At 32.7% G+C, this 23,405-nt stretch overlaps 1 protein-coding gene across 1 annotated transcript; it reads right to left on the reverse strand.

Moving 5' to 3' along the window:
- Positions 1–7,334: 7,334 nt before the first annotated feature.
- Positions 7,335–22,987, reverse strand: LOC123704105. The gene is made up of 13 exons (XM_045652393.1): positions 22,853–22,987; positions 22,039–22,144; positions 19,235–19,320; positions 18,172–18,320; positions 16,769–16,901; positions 14,128–14,254; positions 13,797–13,864; positions 12,734–12,860; positions 12,188–12,303; positions 11,693–11,896; positions 10,866–10,996; positions 9,410–9,539; positions 7,335–7,492 (listed from the first exon to the last, which is right to left on the reverse strand). The coding sequence occupies exons 1-13, from the start codon at positions 22,941–22,943 to the stop codon at positions 7,428–7,430; spliced, it is 1,533 nt and encodes a 510-aa protein (XP_045508349.1). The 5' UTR covers positions 22,944–22,987; the 3' UTR covers positions 7,335–7,427.
- Positions 22,988–23,405: the final 418 nt, after the last annotated feature.

Raw genomic sequence — 23,405 nt, forward strand, 5'->3', positions numbered from 1 at the left:
TTCAAAAAAAAAATGTGTTTGGACACAAAAAATAAAAATAAATAACAATTTAAACCTTTACAAAGGTTTATTCTACCATCTATGTGAAATTAAAAGAATTGTATAAAAAATAAATGAATACTTAAAAATGAAAAAGGTCAAGCGTGTGTCTGGACACATTTTTTTTAATTAAAAATTTTAATAAAAATCACGTTAAATTTTAGACGATACAAAATAAATTAATTATTAAATTGGCATTTAAAAGTATTATATTGGTGGAGTTTTTGATAATCTGTGATTATTTGTATGTTGTTTTTTTTATTTTTTATTTTATAGCGTATGTTGGTGTGTGTGTACAGTCGGTGGAAAAAGGTTTTTTTTTTTTCAGTTTAAATTACTAAAAATGTGTCTTTTGTGAATAAATATTTAAGATTTGTGTAATTTTAAAAGAAATAATGTTTAAACTGGGTTAAACGTAATTGTTTTGTATAAAAATTATAATTATTTGTTAAAAATTATATGAATCTTAAATTTTGCATTTTTTATTGATTCAAACAATTCTTTCGCCATTGAAATAAAATAGTTTCTTTCTGTAGTCGGTTAAAAAACGACAAAAAGTTACCAGACTTAACATTTTTTTTTACACTAAATACTTTTTTTCATCGTCTGTACCGTCGCAGGTTTTTAGTTTAAGAGCTATATACATTTTTATGTTCTTTATTTTATTTTTAGTTTTTATTATTAATAAATATGGAGGAACATATAATTTTATCCTATATTTTTAACGTCCAGTTTTTATTTTTAAGATTCTATTATTATTGTGACGATATTACAAAAATTACGCGTATTCTCATAGTGATAGCAATAATCTAATGTTTTATTAATATACAGGGTTACTTGTAAAACACCGGCAACCTCGCAGGACAAGATAGCTAACATCATAAGTAACAACATTTGTTCTACGACTTTTGATAATTTGTTAGATTTTATTTTCATACAAAAATAAATATTCATTTAATTTTCCGTTTGAATATTATAAACTCTACGCCTCCCAAAAATTACGTAAACAAGAAGCGAACGAGAGGGGGAAGGGGGCGTCGCGTCGTCCATCCGATAATGAATAGAATATAGACTTACAAATGTTAGGAGAGTACAATATAAGTTTAAAAAATCATTTAAAAATAATTTATTGCGTTATGCCAAAAGTCGTAGAACAAATGTTGTTACTTACGATGTTAGCTATCTTGTCCTGCGAGGTTGCTGGTGTTTTACAAGTAACCCTGTATATTTTGGTTCGGGGTGTAAAGTTGAAACTAGCATAAATAGCATATTCTAAGAAATAACACGCGAGGCCGGGTTAAATATTAGTTTGAATGTAATAAGAATGTACTGCGATTCTACACAGCTACCTAATTGATGTAGGTAGTTGATAACAAAACGCAGCAAGTCAACGACTATTAGCTAAGTGAAGGCTATGATATATAAAAGAGCTAGATACGTTACCCGCTCTCTATTTTGGCAAGAAAAAACTCAGGTAAGTGCCCGAGTTTCACTTAGTCACGCACCATTCAGCGTCGTGGCTGGACGTTCTTTTTGTATTTTAATCGGCAGTTGTTATTACGAAGTACATGAGTGAGACATGTATTATGTCTCGTGCGTGAGAGTGAAAGAGAGAACAATTGTATTGGTGATAATGCGTTAGTAAGTAGGTATGTATTAATTACGCTGTTTTTTAGTGCAATGATGTGTTGCTATGTTGACAACTATTCATCCACAAAAATATTAAATCAAAAGTTACGTCTAACAATATATATATATAGTATACTAGCTCTGCCCCGCGGTTTTACCCGCATTGCTCCGCTCCTGTTGGTCTTAGCGTGATGATATATAGCCTATAGCCTTCCTCGATACATAGGCTGTCTAACACCGAAAGAATTTTTCAAATCGGACCAGTTTCTGAGATTAGCGCGTTCAAACAAACAAACTCTTCAGCTTTATAATGTCATGAAAGTTTTGAACTCTATTATTTTAATTGAAATTAGTTAGTATTAAATATGCATAACTCCTCAGAAATAGTTAAATCGCATCAAAATCTGTAGCGTGAATTAAGAGATATAGAAAATAAACAGACAAACCCCAAGTTTTATACTTCTATTATATAAAATAACCATAGTTTTAGTGAATTTCAAGTTTCCCAGTCTATCATTATGCCTAATTCCATCCAAAATTGTTCAGCCGTTGCACCGTAATTTAATTAAAAATATTAACAGTTAATATTATTTTTTTAAAACCAGTGTTTACAACTTTATACCCCGACTTTGGCTATTCTATCATTAAATAACTACTAGAAGTTAGAAAATGTTTTATTATTAAAAATAATTAAATATAGAGGCTTATGGAAATTACGATTAATAAGAATAATAATGTCTTTTTTTACTGCATCGATTATGATTGAGTTTTATATTTTTAGAAGTTCTTTTTCAATTCACTATTGGATTACCGCCTATTTTTAGGTTAGAATGTCTTTAAATGCAGTTTTTTTATTATTTAAATATTTTACTGCATTTAAAAATGGTCGAACAAACATTTTTAATAATATTAGTGACTAGCTTCCGCCCGCGACTCCGTCCGCGCGGATGTCGGTCTTCGCGTGGATTGTTTATTTCTCCATTTTGAGTAACTCTGACAATGACATCTTATAAAAAGTGTACACACGTAAGAAGTGAAACTTCTTTATGACCTTATTTTTCAAAAAATAATTTACAACTTCACAGACATACGCCGAATCACGCGTGGTAGGGATAAGAAAAAGATGGCGCGTAACGGAAAAATGTCACGCGTAAGGGTGTATTCAGAAAGAAAGCTTGAAACTTATAAGCGCTTATCGTTGCTTGTCAATGCTGGTTTTGACAAGCTTGTCAATGCTGGTTTTGACAAGCTTGTCAATGCTGGTTTTGACAAGCTGGTTTGAGCATTGACAAGCGCCGATAAGCGCTTATAAGTTTCAAGCTTTCTTTCTGAATACACCCTAACGAACAAATCTACTAAATCTTTTATCAACCCCGATAAAGAAGTTTCACTTCAAAAATTTTTAATCACATATTTGGATTTGGTATCGATCCAGTAACACTGGTATTTATTTTTTCAATATTTTCAATGTACAGAATTGACCCTTCTACAGATTTATTATATGTATAGATAATATTATTATTATTATAATAGAAATATGAACACCATCGCACTGTTAAAATATTGATTTTTTTTTATATGTTGTATTTACAGTCATATTTTGATAAAAATGTAAAAATGAACCTTACAGTTACTTACTGAAAAATATAGTGTATTTCTTGAATGTCAGACCGTTTTTTCTAAAATTTAAATCAATATATGAAAAACTAATGAAAATCTAAGAAATTTTCTAGGTCTAAATTACGTTTTTTTGTATATTTTATGTCAAATGAACAAAGAATTATTTATCATTATCAAATTCTGACTGAAAATATAATTCTATTGCATTTTCAAGAGCATTGGCAGCTATTAACAGCTAAAGTCCTATCAGAAATGGTTTAATAATTAACATTTATAATTACATCTAATGTAAAAACATTTTTCCATACATCCCTTATTAATTTGTTGTTTTATATTGAGACGATTAAAAGTTATTTAAATTAAAATTATTAATATAATGTATAGATTTCAATCATTTTCTAATTTTTTCGTAAAAAATATATCTTTGTGGGATAACATTGGAATCCCATAAAACAGTATTTATTATATATTTAATAATTTTATTAAAAAATCGTTTATTTTTCGTTTTATATTAGAATTATAATTAAAAAATAAATCACATTATACTAATAGCACAAAAAATAAACGTAATTTTGTCCTTACAGTAATAAGAAAAAGCCTAAATATTTATTTCAGCCTAATTTTTGCAAAAAACTACATAATATGTACTTCAAAAATATTTTAGGGGCAGTTATATTATCATTTACTAGGTATTGGTGTTTCATTTAAAAAAAATTGTTAAAAAAACGGATTTAAATCGTGAAAAAAGGCAGCTCACAATAAATTACCTTAAAAATCACACAAAGCTTCCTTCCTTAATATGAAGGGTTGCCTGGTAGAGATCGCTACCCAGCGATAAGGCCGCCTTTTGCTTATTTTATATTATGTGTTGTGTGCTTTTCCACTTGTATTTATCTATTTATAAGCAATAAAGAATATTCATTCATTCATTCATTCATTCATTCATTCAAAGCTTAAAATTTTATTTATAAGTATAAAACATAATCACGATTTAAATAATTTAATTTTAAATTTTTTATATCTTATAGACTATCAATTGTTATTAAAAATAGTTTATTTTTGTATTAGACTTGACAATAAACCAGTGTTACATTATTATTTATTGTATCATGTCATATTATTTAGTTATAAATATTTAATGTTATGGAAAAATGTAAAAAATGAAGAAAATCACAAATCTCATTATATTTTTTATGTTCGCGAATTAACTTACAGATTAAAAAACATCTTCTTCTTCTTCTCATAAGATCATGATAGTCAGTTAATAAAATATAATAACATTGACAAAAAATCAATCAATTAATCAATAAAGAAATCAGTGATTTTGCGTTTTTTATAAACACTAATAAAACGAGAATTTTTCTGATTTTTCATAGTTTTGTTTCTATACATAACGATTTGTTATTTTTAATTTTTAAATACTGCTCCTATAAATAAGAAAAAGGCTCTAAAAACAATACCTACATTTTAAAAATTAAAAAAATTCAAATAAAAGTTTCTTGTAAAAACCATCTCATGTCTTTAGAAATAATATTATGCCCAGTTTAATAACTTTTGTGCTATGTTCTGTTTAGTTTATCTGCCAGTTAAAATCATACATAATGTATGAAATATAAGTCGAAAAGTATGAAATAGTATATCGGAGACTTTATCAACAATTTATGAAACGCTCTATGATATCTAAGAAGTACATTAGTTTTTATAAAATTTCCTGTCTTGTTTGATTTATATTGTGTTTTGATCCGACTTCAAAAAACGAAGTATAAATTTTTTAGATTCATATATATTTATCTTTTTATTTTAATGATATGAGATGGTTTACAAATAACTTTTATTTGATAAAAGGCAGTTATCTTTAAGTTCACAATTCGGATGTATGGTGCCTAATTCATGTGTAGTTTAAGATTGTAGTTAGCGCTGTAGGTAGCTGTAGTGTCGTTATAATCGTTTATTATAATAAAATATGTACTTGAATTTGTGTTTTATTTATACCCTAGAAAATGCAGGTGCTTTATTTTGACCCAATTGACCCAAAAACTACAGAAGTTGCAATGCATAGTTTTAGAAATTAAAGATATGAACGGATTTTAAACGCGATTTATTCACTATATTATTATCCCGACGGCCGACGTTTCGCACACCTTGCATAACAAAGACACACACACACACACTTTTAATCGCGTAAAATCAAACACAAAAAACTACTATCGTTTAATTTTTTTAACAATATCACATATTATACTAATATAATATACCTACTGATCTCATATATATTTGCTTCATTTGAGAAAACTATAAAGCATTTATTCTAAAATCCGAACCTTTTAAGTACTCGAGACTATAAAATTACCTACTCATTTTGAATAGCTTTTAGATAGAAATATTATCTCATATACCGTGTTTTTGCTAACATTATTTCTGGAGAATCAACAGCTTGACACTAAGTACAAAAGATACTGTAAGTATAAGAAAAGTTTGTACCAATATAATCATTTATTATATTCAAATATAAAAAAAACACTCTTATTGTATTGTCCAATCCTTGATAAGTTTACAAAGTTTGGGTTAAATATTCTATCCGTTGGAAAATGGTCAAAATCGAGTCTAAAGGTGTCGGTTTTATACAATAATATTAGATAACATACAGGGACGAGTTACGTGTGATAAACGAATACAATATGAGAAATCATAAAAAATGCTGTAAGATTCGTTTGAGCGTAAGCCATAGAACTAAAGTCAGAACTATAAAAATTAAAATTGTCCATGGATAGCCATAGGTTAAAATATGAAAGTTATTATTTCTTATCGTCTTCGTTTGGCAGTGAATCATTACTATGCACACAGAACTATATTATCTCGATATAGTTCTGTGACTATGCACACACTAGCTATTTTTTTTTTTTTTTTCAATCGATAAGCAGACGCGATCGAGATAGTTAATCTGATATATTGTTTTGTCATTTTACTGAAAACTAATATTATGTAAAAAAAGAATTTAACCTGTCCTGACAAGCATATACCACATGTACCTACCTATTTATGTGCTATTTACCTACCTTGGTATTTGTTTCAAAAACTATTGATACCTACCTAAGATTTTGTGACAATAACAAATATGTAATTTGAATCACATGCGACATTCAATCACCTGCATTATTTACAAAACTTTTTACCGACGTTATAATCAAATTCCTATGATAAAATATAATATCATATTGTCTTGATTGAAGATGAAGATGCGACGAAATAGGTATATAAATTCCAATAGATGGCGCTGTATTAAGAATGGGACATACAGTATGACCTAAGAGGACCTAATTTTCTTTGAACACGTCCGATGGAAGTTGGAACATTTAAATTTCACGTAACGTTTCCAAGCAAAGCTAAAAAAGCATATTACCTAGCTGACTATGAGTATAAAGTTAGGTTTTGTAATATGTAGCTATAGGCTATAGCAGTCACTAATTTTCGATGTAGGATAATTTATAGTAACTACTTAAGTAGTTACTTAGTACATATTATTTGCATTTTTATTTGTATTATGTTAATTGAATTTAGAGCTGTTATGAAATAAGCATAGATCATCAAGAATCATCCAAATTCAAGGATGATTTATTGATATGTGTCTTACGTCGACACTAGACGTGATGACATACCTAAGTAGGTAATTTACGAGACAGTAGCGAGTTATAGTCTATACCTAATTGAAAGTGTGGTGCATTGTGAAGTAATATAATTTTTATGCCATCTAGGTATTTATGCTTTAGGAATCTGATGCAATAGAATAGGTACTTTTGGTTTCAAGAAATTTTAGGTTCAAAACCAATTAGATCTATGCATTATTCTAAAATGCTACCCTACCTACTACTGCAGTCTGCATGTATGTCTAATTTGCTGTCTTTGCATCTTAGTGAAATGAATGAAAGAAAAATGAAAGTGACTCCGAGATATATTTAAGTATAGCTCCCTACTCTTATTTCATAGGTAAAAGTATTTATTATTAGGGATTAAATAAAAAACAGTGTCATGAAATAAAATTTTAATAAAATAATCCAATAATAATTAATAAAAAATTGTGGTTCAAATTAAAATTAAATATACATTATTATAAATTAAAATTATTGAATACATTAAATTATTTATAATTGTTGTGTCGCTTCTTCAGTCAAAGTAGGTTCTGTAGGTCCAGCCTTCACAGCTTTTTCTGTAAAAAGAAAATACTCGAATTAGATATGTATCACAAAAAAGTTACAATTGTACAGTTCATTAGTCATTACACAAATATTTTTCCTCGGTAGGAATCGAACACACGACCTTCCTTGAAAGGATGGTCACTACCAACTGAGCCAACCGGTCAGTCAAGTTCATCTCTTCCAGACATTCACAATATCTTAACAGAGGGTATATACTATGTATAGGAACGTGTATAATATTTTTTTTTTACTAGCTTTCCGCCCGCGGCTTCGCCCGCCTTTTCATAGGAAACCCGCATAGTTCCCATTCCCGTGGGATTTCCGGGATAAAACATATCCTATGTCCTTTCTCGGGTATCAAAATATCTCTATACCAAATTTCATGCAAATTGGTTCAGTAGTTAAGGCGTGATTGAGTAACAGACAGACAGACAGACAGAGTTACTTTCGCATTTATAATATTATAGTATGGTTTTGACCGTCCGCCTCGGTACAGTGGTTGACGCGAGAGCGTAGCACCGAGGGGTCCTGGGTTCGAATCCCGGTGGAGACGAAGAAAAAAAATGTCTCGGTCTGGCAGGACACAGAAGGCTGATTACCTACTTGTCCCAAAAGAAAATCGATCAGTGAAACAGATGTATAATGCATCTGCCCCTTACCCCACTTGGGGACATGGGACTTCACTTTATAATATTTACTTTTTGACGTGACAACGTCTTAAATTAGGTTGCGGCTGGGAGTCACTTATGGAAAAGTGTAACGCTCGGTAACGTTACGATGAGTCACCGAAAGAGGCACGCGGGCATGGTTAGCCCGCCTAAGAGCGAGAGAGACAGACATAAAAAGTCGTTGTCACGTAAAACTTTCGCCCGTATACCGACTTTACAGGCAACCAATTTTTTTAACTAATACTAGCTGTGCCGCGCGGGATCACCCGCATTACTCGGCTCCTGTTAGTATGATGATATATTACTCGTGGATAGTATGTAGTAGTAGTTATAGTAGAGCCATTTTCATAGGCAACATTTGACAGTTCAACAAAATTCAACAACGTAACCTAGTAACGACGACATAGAATAACATGATATTTCGTTTTGTTAGAACTGCACATTTGCTTAACTTTTTTCAATTACGATTACATATTTATAATAATAATGACCGATACAAGTAATTTTAGGATTTGATTTTACTGATAAACCATTCTAAACAAAATAAACAATTTCTGATTTAAAGAACTGACGTCGCTACAATTTTGTGTCAATAAACCTTTTTTCTTTTTAAATACCAGAGATGTTACTCTAAAAATCGAAATCCGACATCTAGAATCGAATGCATTGATTGCTTGTGAATAAAAATCATTATAAATTTAATAAATTCGATTGACAAATGTTTCAAATCCGTATCGATTAATACACTTTAATCGATGTTTTTAAGCAGGTTACCTCTCTTCGAAGATAAAATTGATAGACGTCAAATGTTGCCTATTAAATTGGCTCGACTATAATACTAGCTGTGCCGCGCGGGATCACCCGCATTACTCGGCTCCTGTTAGCATGATGATATATTACTCGTGGATAGTATGTAGTAGTAGTTAGATAATGTATGTAGTTAGATATAAGTTTCATATATTGTAATATTTACATGATGTTAAAAGAGCAACTATGGAGTTTCTTGCCGATTCTTCTCCATAGATACTGCTTTCCGAATCGGTGGTAAATGTTAAAAATACTTACCTATGTAATGACGATTCGAAAGTGCTACTAAATAGTAGTCTAATTGAATAAATGAATGTTTGAGTTTGAGTTTGAGTTTGATAATGTAGCTTACGAATGGTGAAAGAATTTTTAAAATTCAGTAGTTTATGGGCCTATTCATTACAATCAAACAAACAAACAAAGTTTCTTTATAATATTAGTGTAGACACTTACCGATAGCACAAACAGAGTACTGCGGTGTATCACATTTCATCCCGTACACGAGACCAGTGAGATGTGCTTCCCGGTCCAGGTTGAGACAGGCGTTGGATGCTGACCACTCTTCACTCAACCATGGGGGTATCTAAACGTTGTTGTTTCGGTTTAAAGAACTTTATTAATCTCATAAACAAGAACAATACAATATGATCTTTTACAAATATGAGAAACTAGCTTTCCGCCCGCGGCTTCGCCCGCGTTTTCAAAGAAAAACCCGCATAGTTCCCGTTCCCGTGGGATTTCAGGGATAAAACCTAGCCTATGTTACTCGTGGATAATGTAGCTTTCGAATGGTGAAAGAATTTTTCAAATCTGCCAAGTAGTTTCGGAGCCTATTCAATTCATACAAACAAACAAACAAACAAAAAATCAAACCTTTCCTCTTTATAATATTTGTATAGATGTATAGATAACAATTTTGCATTTAGTATAACCAAGAGTATAACACAATCAGCTATCGAAATTAGTTAAGTATGTCTTTAATTTATTTTTAAAAATATTTATTGATGAGGATTCTTTAATTGCTTTAGGCAAGCTATTGTACAATTGTGCTCCCTCAAATCTTAAGTTTCTCTTACCGTATAAAGTTCTTATAAATGGTAATTCAAGGTTATCACTCTTTCGTGTGTGGTATTTGTGGGATTTTTTGTTTAGTGTTATTTGTGTTTTTATATTATTAGATAGAATATTTTTAATCAGTATACAAGTGTGATATTTATATAATTTATTTAAATCAAACAATTTGGTACGGAAGTATAGATCCTTAGTTGGCGTTAAAAAATTAAAGTTAAAAAGGATTTTTACTAGTTTGTTTTGCGTAATTTGTAGTTTTTTTAAATTACATTTTATAAATAATAAAACAATGATAATTCGACAAAAAGAAAATCTTAATACCACGGAAGATGTGTAAATGCGAGAAACAATTTATATTTTAGAATAGAATAGAATAAGTATTTATTCGCAGTAAAAATCAAATACAAACAAAAAAAAATACACAAGAAAAAATAACAGTTTACTACGAAAAGGCTATGAACTCAGCATATGGTGGAAACAATGACTAAAAGGCCAGTGCATTCACCATTTTGCTACACTTTAAAATTTTTCGATATTCATAAATTTTATGTTATTTTTATTATTTGCTTTGTGTTAATTTTTTTGTGGCATTTTACACATTTTTATCCCAAATACAGTGTTTTAACATGGATTATTACATTTTTACCCCGAGTATTGCATTTTTAGCGTATTCATAGCATATTTTATTAATTTTTTGCATTTTTAATCACATAATTTTTACCACATTGTAATGTATAATCATTATATAAAAAAATGGAACAATTTACGAAAAAATAAAACAAATTCTTTTCTAATTTTTTTTGTCATTTTTTTCCTTTTTCCCCATTCCCATACTCACATACAAAGCGTCTGCACTCTTGGGGCCGGGTATAATCTTGCCCGTGCTGGGGTTGTACCACGTGTAAGTGAGCTCATCACTCGTGTCACGTGTCACATTCAAACGACCCGATACCCAGATGTGTTCTACCGCTGAAATTATAGGAAATATCTATAATTAATAATAATCTATACTAATATTATAAAGCCGAATAGTTTGTTTGTTTGTTTGAACGCGCTAATCTAGGGAACTAATGGTCCGATGTGAAAAATTCTTTCAGTGTTAGATAGCCCATTTATCGAGGAAGGTTATAGGCTATATATCATCACGCTACGACCACCAGGGGTGGAGCCACGCGGGTGAAACCGCGCGGAGCAGCTAGTACTTAATATAATATTATGAATATTTAGTGTGAAATAATACTTAGGTGATTTGAAAAAAAAAGCTGAAGAGTTTGTTTGTTTGTTTGAACGCGCTAATCTCGGGAACTACTGTTCCGATGTGAAAAATTCTTTCGGTGTTAGAAAGTTCATTTATCGAGGAAGGCTATAGGCTATATTATAAATACGCTCAGACCAACAGGAGCGGAGCCACGCGGATGAAACCGCGAAACGCAGCTAGTGCATGCATAAACATATAAATTACTAGATTTCCGCCCGCGGCTTCGCCCGCGTTTTGAAAGGAAAACCCGTAGTTTCAGTTCCCGTGGGATTTCCGGGATGAAACCTATCCTAAGTTACCCTCTATATATGTGCTGAATTTCATTGTAATCGGTTCAGTAGAGCGTGAAAGAGTAACAAACACACACACACACACACATCCTCATTAGTAGGAAGTAAAAAACTCACGTTCATCCCTATTCTCTCCCATAGCCAACAACAACTCAATCATAACTTCTTGACTGTCCAACCCGGCCAACGTCCCGTTCATTGCCTTGCAGTTATCGAACGCGTGTTGCCAAGTGAACATTTGGCGGACCAACACGTAGTAGTAGTTGTCGTCGCTGAGCGGGGGGATTGTTGTTCTGCGAGCTGGCAATACTGAGTGGAAGGCTGCAACAACAGAATGTGTTTTGCTGTTTTCTCGAATTTTGACATATAATTTACCTAAATTTGCAAATCAAATTTTTCTATTCGATGCATTTACCTAACTGCATCGAAAAAAAAAATTATCTTGAATAAATTGATCAAAATATGTACCAAAACTATAAAGAAATATGCATTGTTGGGTACGTGACAATTTATTTTTAATACAATGGTGACATAGAAAACATTTTATTTACTAGTTTACGCATAATATTATGATTTAATAGAATGCTGTTAAAGGCACTTTAGTTCACGAACCTTTGTAGCAGATAAATTGCATTCTCCGTTCGCATCTTGCTTCCATGAAAATAGGGGATTTTGTTTCGTGTCTATCGATTTGCAGACAACCGCTCTGCTTTACATTTGACGCGTCTCTGTCGAATTTATCAAGAAAATCAAATAAATACTGATTATTACATACCTTTTATTCAGATATTCACAAATACATATTGTGAATCAAATAAATTCTTAATAAAATAAATGTATAAATTTTTATTGTAATAATTTAGCTATCTAAGCAAAACAATAAATAATTCCATGAGTAACACCACGTAAACATATTGCCATATTTTGCAAATAAAATTAATTCCAATTCATTAAAAATTTAATTTTACATCAATTTAAATTAAACTCATTTCATTTATTGAATAATTCATACTATTTAGCTCATTTCATTTAATAAATCTTAACAATTCAATTCATTCAATTAATTGCATTAATTCATTTATTTCAGGCAACAAATGTAGTTACAGTTTTAAAGATCTTAAATATAACAAATACTAAATTAATATTTAATACCCTCACCTCATGGGCGGCCACACTCCATAGTCCCCTTGAGTGAGGTCACTCGACTCAAAGATACTCCTCGCTGTATCGAGCCACTCCCAGCGACCCTCACTACCGCGGGCCCCGACCCATGCGCCCTCTATACCTAAGTAAGTATACATATACTTAGGTTTTAACTCAAGTAATTACTCAAAAATTAATCAGATGCTAAATCAGAATTAAAAAAGAGCGTGTGTCAGAAGTGAAACTTCTTAGGCAAGTTTCAAAGATACCAAAAGTGACGGCATTGCCATGACGTGACAGTATTGCTATGACACGACCTTGAAATTTAACTACGCCTAAAGAAGTTTAATTTAAAAAAAGATGGCAATTGAAAAGCTAAAACAAGTGATAACTGCGTTAAAAACAACCGACTTCAAACTTGCACTTGCAACATTTACAAATACAGACAAAAATGCTCATAAAATAAAAACTACATGGGGCCTATCCGAATAAAATTTTTATGGGACCAATAAGACACCATCCCGCATCGAAAAAAAAAAGAATCACGTAAATCGGTTCAGAAACCTCGGAGTAATCGGTGTACATACATAAAAAAAAACATACCGGCCGAATTGATAACCTCCTCCTTTTTTTTGAAGTCGGTTAGTGAATGTTAACTCAAATGCTGATTGAAATGCTGAGACAAATGCTAATTCAAATGCTGAGACAAATGCTAATTCAAATGCTGAGACAAATAATAATTTAAATGCTGAGACAAATGCTAATTCAAATGTTGAGACAAATGCTAATTAAAATGCTGAGACAAATGCTAATTATTCGAATGCTGAGACAAATGCTAATTCAAATGTTGAGACAAATGCTAATTCAAATGCTGAGACAAATGCTAATTTAAATACTAATTCAAATGCTGAGACAAATGCTTACTCAAACTTGTCAGCATTTGAATTAGTTTTGAGTTAGAGGGAGACAAAATGTTAATTTAAGTCATTATAAAAATGATAACTCAATCTTACCGACAATAATTAATGTAGTATGAAAATAAGTTAACTAGTGGGTTATTGTAAGTTATTATACGTACTTGGTCGTGCTTTCAACATAGTCAGTCCCAATTTTTTCAAACACTTCATAGATCCAATATTTGCTAATCTGAAAATCAAAACGAAAAATTAATTTCACTATTCATTCACTATCACACCATTCATTCATTAAACTATCTAAATGTAAATTAGTTGCGTTGAGTACAACACATTAAACATGAAATAGTTACGTCGAGTAATTTGAACCTGTAATTAAGTTTTTAATAAGTTGGTAAATAAATGCGAAATTACATGAAGCATACTTTTTTTGTTAAACAGTTATTAATTTTGGTCATATCGATAATATTTGTATTTTTTTTATTCAATACTCACGTCATCCTATTCATAACGCAGAAAGCGGCCGCTTGGTGCCAATCGAGTCGTCCCCCGAACACGCGGTACGCACCGCCGCCGCACCGCACTGTGCCCGCTTCGCGAACGCGCACTTGCGTTTGTGCGTCTGTAGTGAGATACATATATCTGTGTATGTACTTGTGTAACAATGTAAGCTATGTCCTGTTGTGTATATTGTGTAAGTAAGAGACTATTTATCATAGAAAGAGACCGCTTTATGCCAGTCAAGTCAACCCCAAACACGTGGTATGCACCGCTGCCACACCGCACTGTGCCCGCTTCGCGAACGCGCACTTGCGTTTGTGCGTCTGTAGTGAGATACATATATCTGTGTATGTACTTGTGTAACAATGTAAGCTATGTCCTGTTGTGTATATTGTGTAAGTAAGAGACTATTTATCATAGAAAGAGACCGCTTTATGCCAGTCAAGTCAACCCCAAACACGTGGTATGCACCGCTGCCACACCGCACTGTGCCCGCTTCGCGAACGCGCACTTGCGTTTGTGCGTCTGTAGTGAGATACATATATCTGTGTATGTACTTGTGTAACAATGTAAGCTATGTCCTGTTGTGTATATTGTGTAAGTAAGAGACTATTTATCATAGAAAGAGACCGCTTTATGCCAGTCAAGTCAACCCCAAACACGTGGTATGCACCGCTGCCACACCGCACTGTGCCCGCTTCGCGAACGCGCACTTGCGTTTGTGCGTCTGTAGTGAGATACATATATCTGTGTATGTACTTGTGTAACAATGTAAGCTATGTCCTGTTGTGTATATTGTGTAAGTAAGAGACTATTTATCATAGAAAGAGACCGCTTTATGCCAGTCAAGTCAACCCCAAACACGTGGTATGCACCGCTGCCACACCGCACTGTGCCCGCTTCGCGAACGCGCACTTGCGTTTGTGCGTCTGTAGTGAGATACATATATCTGTGTATGTACTTGTGTAACAATGTAAGCTATGTCCTGTTGTGTATATTGTGTAAGTAAGAGACTATTTATCATAGAAAGAGACCGCTTTATGCCAGTCAAGTCAACCCCAAACACGTGGTATGCACCGCTGCCACACCGCACTGTGCCCGCTTCGCGAACGCGCACTTGCGTTTGTGCGTCTGTAGTGAGATACATATATCTGTGTATGTACTTGTGTAACAATGTAAGCTATGTCCTGTTGTGTATATTGTGTAAGTAAGAGACTATTTATCATAGAAAGAGACCGCTTTATGCCAGTCAAGTCAACCCCAAACACGTGGTATGCACCGCTGCCACACCGCACTGTGCCCGCTTCGCGAACGCGCACTTGCGTTTGTGCGTCTGTAGTGATATACATATATCTGTGTATGTACTTGTGTAACAATGTTGTGTAACAAAGCTATGTGTTGTGTATATTTTGTAGAAGATTTCATGTTTCACTTTCGATATGATCATCTGGACATGTAAAGGAATAACTGTAGCGTATAACAGATAACTTACGTTTTATCGTACACTGTTCAGTGTACAATTAGAATGCCTTAGCAAATGTTCGCCATGATTACTTAAGGCCGTGTACGCGGTCCGTGCGCTGTTTGGCTCAAATATGTGATTTTTCAAACCAGATTGTCCATCAACCACTTATCTTACAAACATAAGAATTACTAATAATTTTAGGAAATTTTATTGTCTATATAGTTAGTTAAGAGTTTTTTTCAATTAATACAGTATTTGTGAATACCATCAAGATAACTGAGCCGATGATTACTTGATTTCACATTTAGTGTCAATTTCGAAGCTAAAAATATCTGAAATTGCTGACAGATCTAACACACATTTTTTTTTAACTAACTGCAAAAATCCTTATTAAAATAGTTAGTTAAAAGATTTTTTTATTTTGGACTCCTAACTTACAAAATTAAAATCCGAACAATGTGAATTTTTTTAGAAATTATAGTCGACAAAATGATTATTTTCACCAAGATATTTGACTTAGTTGAATATAATTTATACATATTGCAATAACAGAACGTATTACTTATAAGATAAAATTTAAAAAATCAACTAAGGTACCTCTATTAGTTTTCTACAATTTTTTTTAAAGTACTATAAAACACTGAGCGCGACCCGATTAAAATCAGTCGGCAGCGAGCCTTTCCAGAGAGAGGACATGTTGCTCGGCGCTCTCCTGTGGACCTATGCTGTTCATAGTAAAAGGATAGCGCAAGCCGCGATCTATCGTAATAGATCGCGGAGATTTTGACTTGCGTTAAATTGAATAAGCCCTCTTAAATGGCCATAACTTTTTATTTATGAACCGATTGACATGAAATAAACACTAAATGTTAAATGAAGATTGCCACAATATATTAGTGAAAACCGCAGCTATTTTGCATCATGAAAGAAAGGCACGCAAGTATAAAAATTTATATCATCTATGCCAAATGAAATGAATGCGAATGAAAGAAAAAACCTAAACTTCATCGTTTTAAGCAAAATCTATGTATGTAAAAATAAAATAAAAATAAAATTAAGTAAAAAATGTTTTTTGTGAGAGGATAAATTGCAATTATTTTAACTACGATTTTTATAATTAATATAAAATATATATGTCTAAAGTTGTTCACGAAATCAATAAGACCTTACCTTTTTCGCACACAAAAGGCCTTTCCAGATTGCAAGGCAGGTCCAAAAACACAGGCTTGTCGTGATTGACCCTTTCCAACGCGACGCAATCCGCGCCCCCTTCGGGCACTGGTATACGTGTGCGGTTTAGCCACTGAAGGAAAATAATAAAATCTATACTTAATATTATAAAGCTGAAGAGTTTGTTTGTTTGAACGCACTAATCTCAGGAACTACTGGCCCGATTTGAAAAATTCTTTCGCTGTTAGATAGCCTTCACCGAGGTAGTCTATAGGCTATAATATAACTATCATCACGCTAAGACCAACAGGAGTGGAGCCACGCGGGTAAAACCGCTGAGCGCAGCTAGTAAATGAATATTTCAGGACAATTTTCACACACTGCATGATCTGATCCCATACCAAGCTTTCGCTTGTGTTATGGAAACCAGATGGCTCATAAACATACATTTATAACTTTAATAAATACTTATATAGATATTTAACACCCAGACACAGCACACATCTATGTTCATCACACAAATAATATTTGCCCCGGGTGAGAATCGAACCCACGACCTCTGGCTTGGAAGGCAGGGGCACTACCAACAAAGCCAACCAGTCAGTCACTGAAGGATTAAGGAAAGATAATTTTCACCATCAGAAAAGCTTATCACAAATCTTTAAAAGTATTATTTGAGTGTATGTGTGTATTATCAAAACAAAACTTGGTAACGGCTAATATATTATTTACATACGTCAGTCAGTCAGTCACTAAGTATATGTGTGTGCGTTAGTGAGTAGGTATACAAGTCAGTGAGAAATTATATGTATAAGCGACTGAGTGAGAATATACGCGACTGAGTGAGAATATACGCGACTGAGTGAGAATATACGCGAGTGAGTGATTATATGTATAAGCGAGTGAGTGAGTTTATAAGCGCGTGAGTGAGTTTATAAGCGCGTGAGTGAGTTTATAAGCGAGTGAGCGAGTTTATAAGCGAGTGAGTGGGTTTATAAGCGAGTGAGTGAGTTTATAAGCGAGTGAGTTTATAAGCGCGTGAGTGAGTTTATAAGCACGTGAGTGAGTTTATAAGCGAGTGAGTGAGTTTATAAGCGAGTGAGTGGGTTTATAAGCGCGTGAGTGAGTTTATAAGCGCGTGAGTGAGTTTATAAGCGAATGAGTGGGTTTATAAGCGCGTGAGTGAGTTTATAAGCGCGTGAGTGAGTTTATAAGCGAGTGAGTGAGTTTATAAGCGAGTGAGTGAGTTTATAAGCGAGTGAGTGTGTTTATATCGAGTGAGTGCGTTTATAAGCGAGTGAGTGAGTGACTTTAAAAGTGCGTGAGTGAGTATATAAGTGAGTGAGTATATTATTGAGTGAGTATATAAGTGAGTGAATGAGTGTCAGTCAGTCCCCACTTACCACAGGAAACCGTCCATCATCAGCGGCGTCCAGCTCCGAGTGCAGCACGTCAGCAGATGTACGACGCAACTCCACGCCGTGTCCCCAGCGGTACCCCTCCGGGTCGTCCGCGGAGGCACGACGTGCGCCCACCCATACGGATTCTATGGCTACAATGTAACTCAATTATTATGCAGTTCTAACTGCATAAATAACTGACTTAGGGCTGTTTTTTCAATCGTTGGTTAAATCTTATCCGTCCAATAAAGTATTACACATTAATATATACAGATGTCACCTAAAAACTGTCAAAAAGTGGGCAAGCGACACATTTTTAAAGTGGTTGTTTAGTTCGATATTCGATGAACAAGTTTTAACTAAGGATTGAAAAATCGGCCCTAAATAATGAATTTTAATTGATAGCTTTGTTACGAAGTTTTGCGTAGTAGGTGCCTAAATAGTTGTCAAAAAAATATAAGCGACTTTTTTTCAAGTTTTAAATGAAAATTGAAAAGACATCTGGGATCATAATTTAAGGAAATACATTACGTCTAATTAAACTAGTTATTTAAAAAAAAATAATTGATGGTATAAACTATATGTGTAAACTAGCCGTCGGCCCCCGCTTCGCCCGTGGTACATATTTCGCAATAAAAGGTATGTTCTATGCCTATGTTCTTTCTCAGGGTCTTAAGATTGTCTGTGCCAAATTTCATCAAAATCGGTCGGGAAAGCGTAACAGACAGACAGACTAGAGTTACTTTCGCATTTATAATATTACTAGCTCTCCAGCCGCAGCTTCGCCCGCGCAGTCAAAGAAAAATCCGCATAGTTCCCGTTCCCGTGGGATTTCCGGGATAAAACCTAACCTATTTCCCGGGGTAAAAAGTAGCCTATGTCCTTACTCGGGTATCAAAATATCTCTATACCAAATTTCAGGCAAATTGGTTCGGTAGTTAAGGCGTGATTGAGTAACAGACAGACAGACAGAGTTACTTTCGCATTTATAATATTAAAGTAGGGATTGTTTAGGAAATGTGAATGTAAAATAAATAAATAACAAATATTAAAAAAAAAAACTTACGAAACTGCAATTCAGACAGGGCTTCAGCAAGGAATTCCGCTTTTTCCCTCGTGTCGATGATTGCGAGTGTCCCATTGTGATGGCCTCTGCGATTAAAAAAAATATTTACAACTAGATCATAGAAAATTATAATGACTTTCACTGCATATAACAAAAATTTAAACAATGGATAAATTTCTACCATTTTCTACCATAGCTGTGTCCTGCTCTTGCTCACATGAAACGTCAATCATAAAAACAAGACAGGTTATTGCAATAACTAATCCATTGCATAGCGAATGGGTAACATTTTATTAGTTAGACCGTAATATTCTAAATCTATACTAATATTATAAAGCTGAAGAGTTTGTTTGTTTGAACGCGCTAATCTCAGGAACTAGGTACTGGTCCGATTTTAAAAATGCTTTCGGTGTTAGATAGTCCATTTATCGAGGAAGGCTATAGGCTAGGGTAATTGCGCCAGTTCGCGTCCACTTAGTGCAGTTGGAAAGTCTGAAGGAGAAAATAAAAATGTTCCAGAACAAATTTCAACGCAAAATTTATGTAACGTGTTCATTACATAGTCTATTTTAAGATTTACTTTCAATTGTGTTGGAAATATCATGTGGTTTTTATTTATCTAGACAAATAGCAGAATTTGGCGTTTTACCCAGTTCGCGTCCAAAAATGCCTTTTTGCGTCCACCCGTGGACCAGTTCGCGTCCACCAGCTTAGAAAAGGAATTAAGAATGTATTGGGTGATATTTTATCAGATAAATGCAAATAAAAATTAGATTTTAATAAATTATTTATTTACGAATAGAGTTATTAAATAAAAACCGGCCAAATGCGAGTGGGACTCGCATACCGAGGGTTCCGTATTAACCTGTCTTTTTTTATATGTTTTAACTGTAAATGATTATTTTTTCAATGTTTCCCTTATTTGTGCTATAAGACGTTGCTTCGCACCAAACTTCAAGTGTCTGTGTTCACGTAAAGTACCCTGTAGGTTTTGATTCCCTTGCGAATGTCGAAATTTGCGAAAATTGGCAGCATAAACGGCTGTATCTTTTGATTGCTTTGGCTTATAAGTTTGATTTTTTCACTGCTTCAAGGGACCGTAGACTTGAGTATTCAAAATAAATTTCAGCTTTATACCTCTACGCGTTACTGAGAAAAAGGGTCTTGACAGAAAGACAGACCGGCAGACGGACATACAGACGGACGGATATCAAAGTGATCCTACAAGGATTCCGGTTTTTCCTTTCTAGGTTCGGAACTTCGGAACCCTAAAATCAACATTATTATTAATATAATTCACTGTGTAAGGAAACTGGAAAAACTTAATTATATTTATCTTCTCATCATTATTAGAACCAAAAATTAACAAAAAACAAAGTTACGTTATGTAAATAAATAATAATCAGTTCTATTAAGATTACCTACCTACCCTATTTTTTAGTTTCTAAAGAATTAAATTTCTCTTTTGTATATTATTTTCTTAACCACAGACTCTCATTCTCAAAAATACTAGTCTCATTCTTAGAATACCCATTTTAAAATGAAAAAATAGCATAAAAATTTGCTAATTTGAATGAAAATTTAAATTATCAACTTGTGGTCTTAGTCAAAAATTTACAATCTATTTTAAATTACATATTTTAACAAACAATTCATTGCTACGTAATGAAAAACAATGTGGACGCAATATGTTCTATTGTTATGCACTACAGGTATAGTTTGCGCCCACCGTGGACGCAAAATGGAAGTTGTACAAATTCGGTGTAGTAATTCGCGTCCACCTTATTTTAGCTATTAATTGTAAAAGAAATAAGCTTATTTATAATCCATACTATTCCATGTTTTGTTAGCAAAGCAAAGAAACAGTTACATATTCAAAAATTCACATTTAACAATAAGATGCTTACCGTCAAACGCGACCCTGCGCACTATTTTTTTCTCAAAATCCCGCGCGTTTTAGCTCTCTCGTTTAATAGCCAAAATTAAATATTTTTTTTAAATAGGATAGGCGGTGCGCAGGCATATTTTGAATATGTGTGCATGTCTCTTATACATTGAGGTATTATCGGAAATTTTTCTTATTACAATTTTACATAAAGTATACTTATTTTCGTGAATTTTCTAAAAGATATCCGCAAAATGGACGCGAATAGGCAGGTGGACGCGAACAGGCGCAATGACCCTATATATCATCACTCTAGGACCAACAGGAGCTTAGCCACGGGGGTGAAACCGCGCGGAGCAGCTAGTAATATTATAAAGCTGACGAGTTTGTTTGTTTGAATGCGCTAATCTCGGGAACTAGGTACTGGTCCGATTTGAAAAATTCTTTCAGTGTTAGATAGCCCATACATCGAGGAAGGCTATTAAAAAAACTGCATCAAAATCCGTGGCGTAGTTTTAAATATTTAAGCATACATACGGACATAGGGACAGAGAGAGCGACTTTGTTTTATACTACCTATGTAGTGATGATACACGAAAAAATAGGTAGTAGTATCTACTGAACTATGTATATAAATAATATATTTACAATATCACACTATATGCAGTTTTCCGCCCGGAAAAGCAAACAAATTTCATATGAAATTTATCACATTATGAACACGAATCTCTACAATTGTAATTAATTGAATTAAAAAAATAAAACTGACACTAATTATCAAACGTGCAAATATACAGAAGTATAATATCAAATAGCTTAATGTGAGAAATAATTATTACCTAATGAAAATTTACACGAACCTAAACTTTAATAAAAATATACATACACGTACCTATTAGAATAAAAAAAAAACACTTACCGGCACAAAATATTAGCATTCTCCCATACAACTGGCAGATTTTGTACAATATATTCTCTATCATCAAATATATAACTTTCCCACCGATCCGAAACCGCGTATGGAACTGAAAAAACAAAATCAATTTGTAAAACAAGATGGCGGCTGGCGGCATTCTATCGTGAAAAAAAAAGCCATGCGCTCGTTTTTTTTTTTTTTTTTATTAATGGAGCAGACTTATTTGTAATAATAGAATATTAATAAACTGCATAAAATGCAATTTATTAGTAAAAAAAATATTTATAATTCCCTGTGTCTAAATAACAAAAAAGCATTATATTTTATATTGACCGACGACCGTTAAATAATTTTGATATTAAAATTATTGGAATACCTGGTTTCTAAATACTGAAATAATTTTAGCATAAAATATGTAGATAAGTACTTAGTACCTTTGACACGTGGCACATACTTTCTTTGACTTTAATCGAAAATTCTAGCCCCTTCCCCCTATTTTAATTAGATTAATTCATAATATCATACATTCGATAAATCAATATATTTATTGAAAGTACCATAATAAGTAAATTTTCAAAATGGTATGTTTCAAATTAAATAATAAATATCGGTATAAATATACAATTTTAACAAATAATCACGCATATTATTGATATAATACAAAACTATTGATTCTAAACTCGTTATTTTGCCAATGTGGTTAACGGCACGTGGTCGAGACGATATCATAATTTAAAATTTAAAATTATTTCAATTTATATTTTAACACAGTAATTATTATAATTATATTATATTAAATTAATAAAAATATAAATACCTCTGTATTGTTCATTGTAACTGGCCAGGCAGGAGACAAAAAGAATAAACGACGTCAGCACTTTTAAAAAATATGATTTGGCGGGAAACATCTTGACTCGAGCAGCGCGAACGGTAAAATGAAGTTGTTAATTGGAATAAAATGAATGTCCGTTTTTTCAATGCATGACAAATGTTTTTGATATACCCACGATTATTTTAATAACATTTCTAGCCCTATGGCTATTGTTTTTTGTTTTGAAATAGGGAGATGATTAATTTAAATACGCAAAGATGTATTTTTAGAATTCTTCTATTTGTCATACAATCGTGAGTTTTAAGTATATTTTAATTTTTAATAAAAATTTAATTCTTAAGTCTGCAACATTTTTTATCTGTGATAGATAAAAAAATACTGGCCTTCTCGTGTAAAAAAAATTGGCGCGACTTTAAGAAAAAATAACTTTATTTTTGAAAAGGTTATGTATAAATAGAAAGTAAATAATGATTCTAAATCATCAATTTTTATTATTTATCTAATATTGTTCTATGAAATATGAATAATGGACGTAGCA

The sequence above is a fragment of the Colias croceus genome, chromosome 28, assembly GCF_905220415.1.
Source record: "Colias croceus chromosome 28, ilColCroc2.1".
NCBI lineage: Eukaryota > Metazoa > Arthropoda > Insecta > Lepidoptera > Pieridae > Colias > Colias croceus.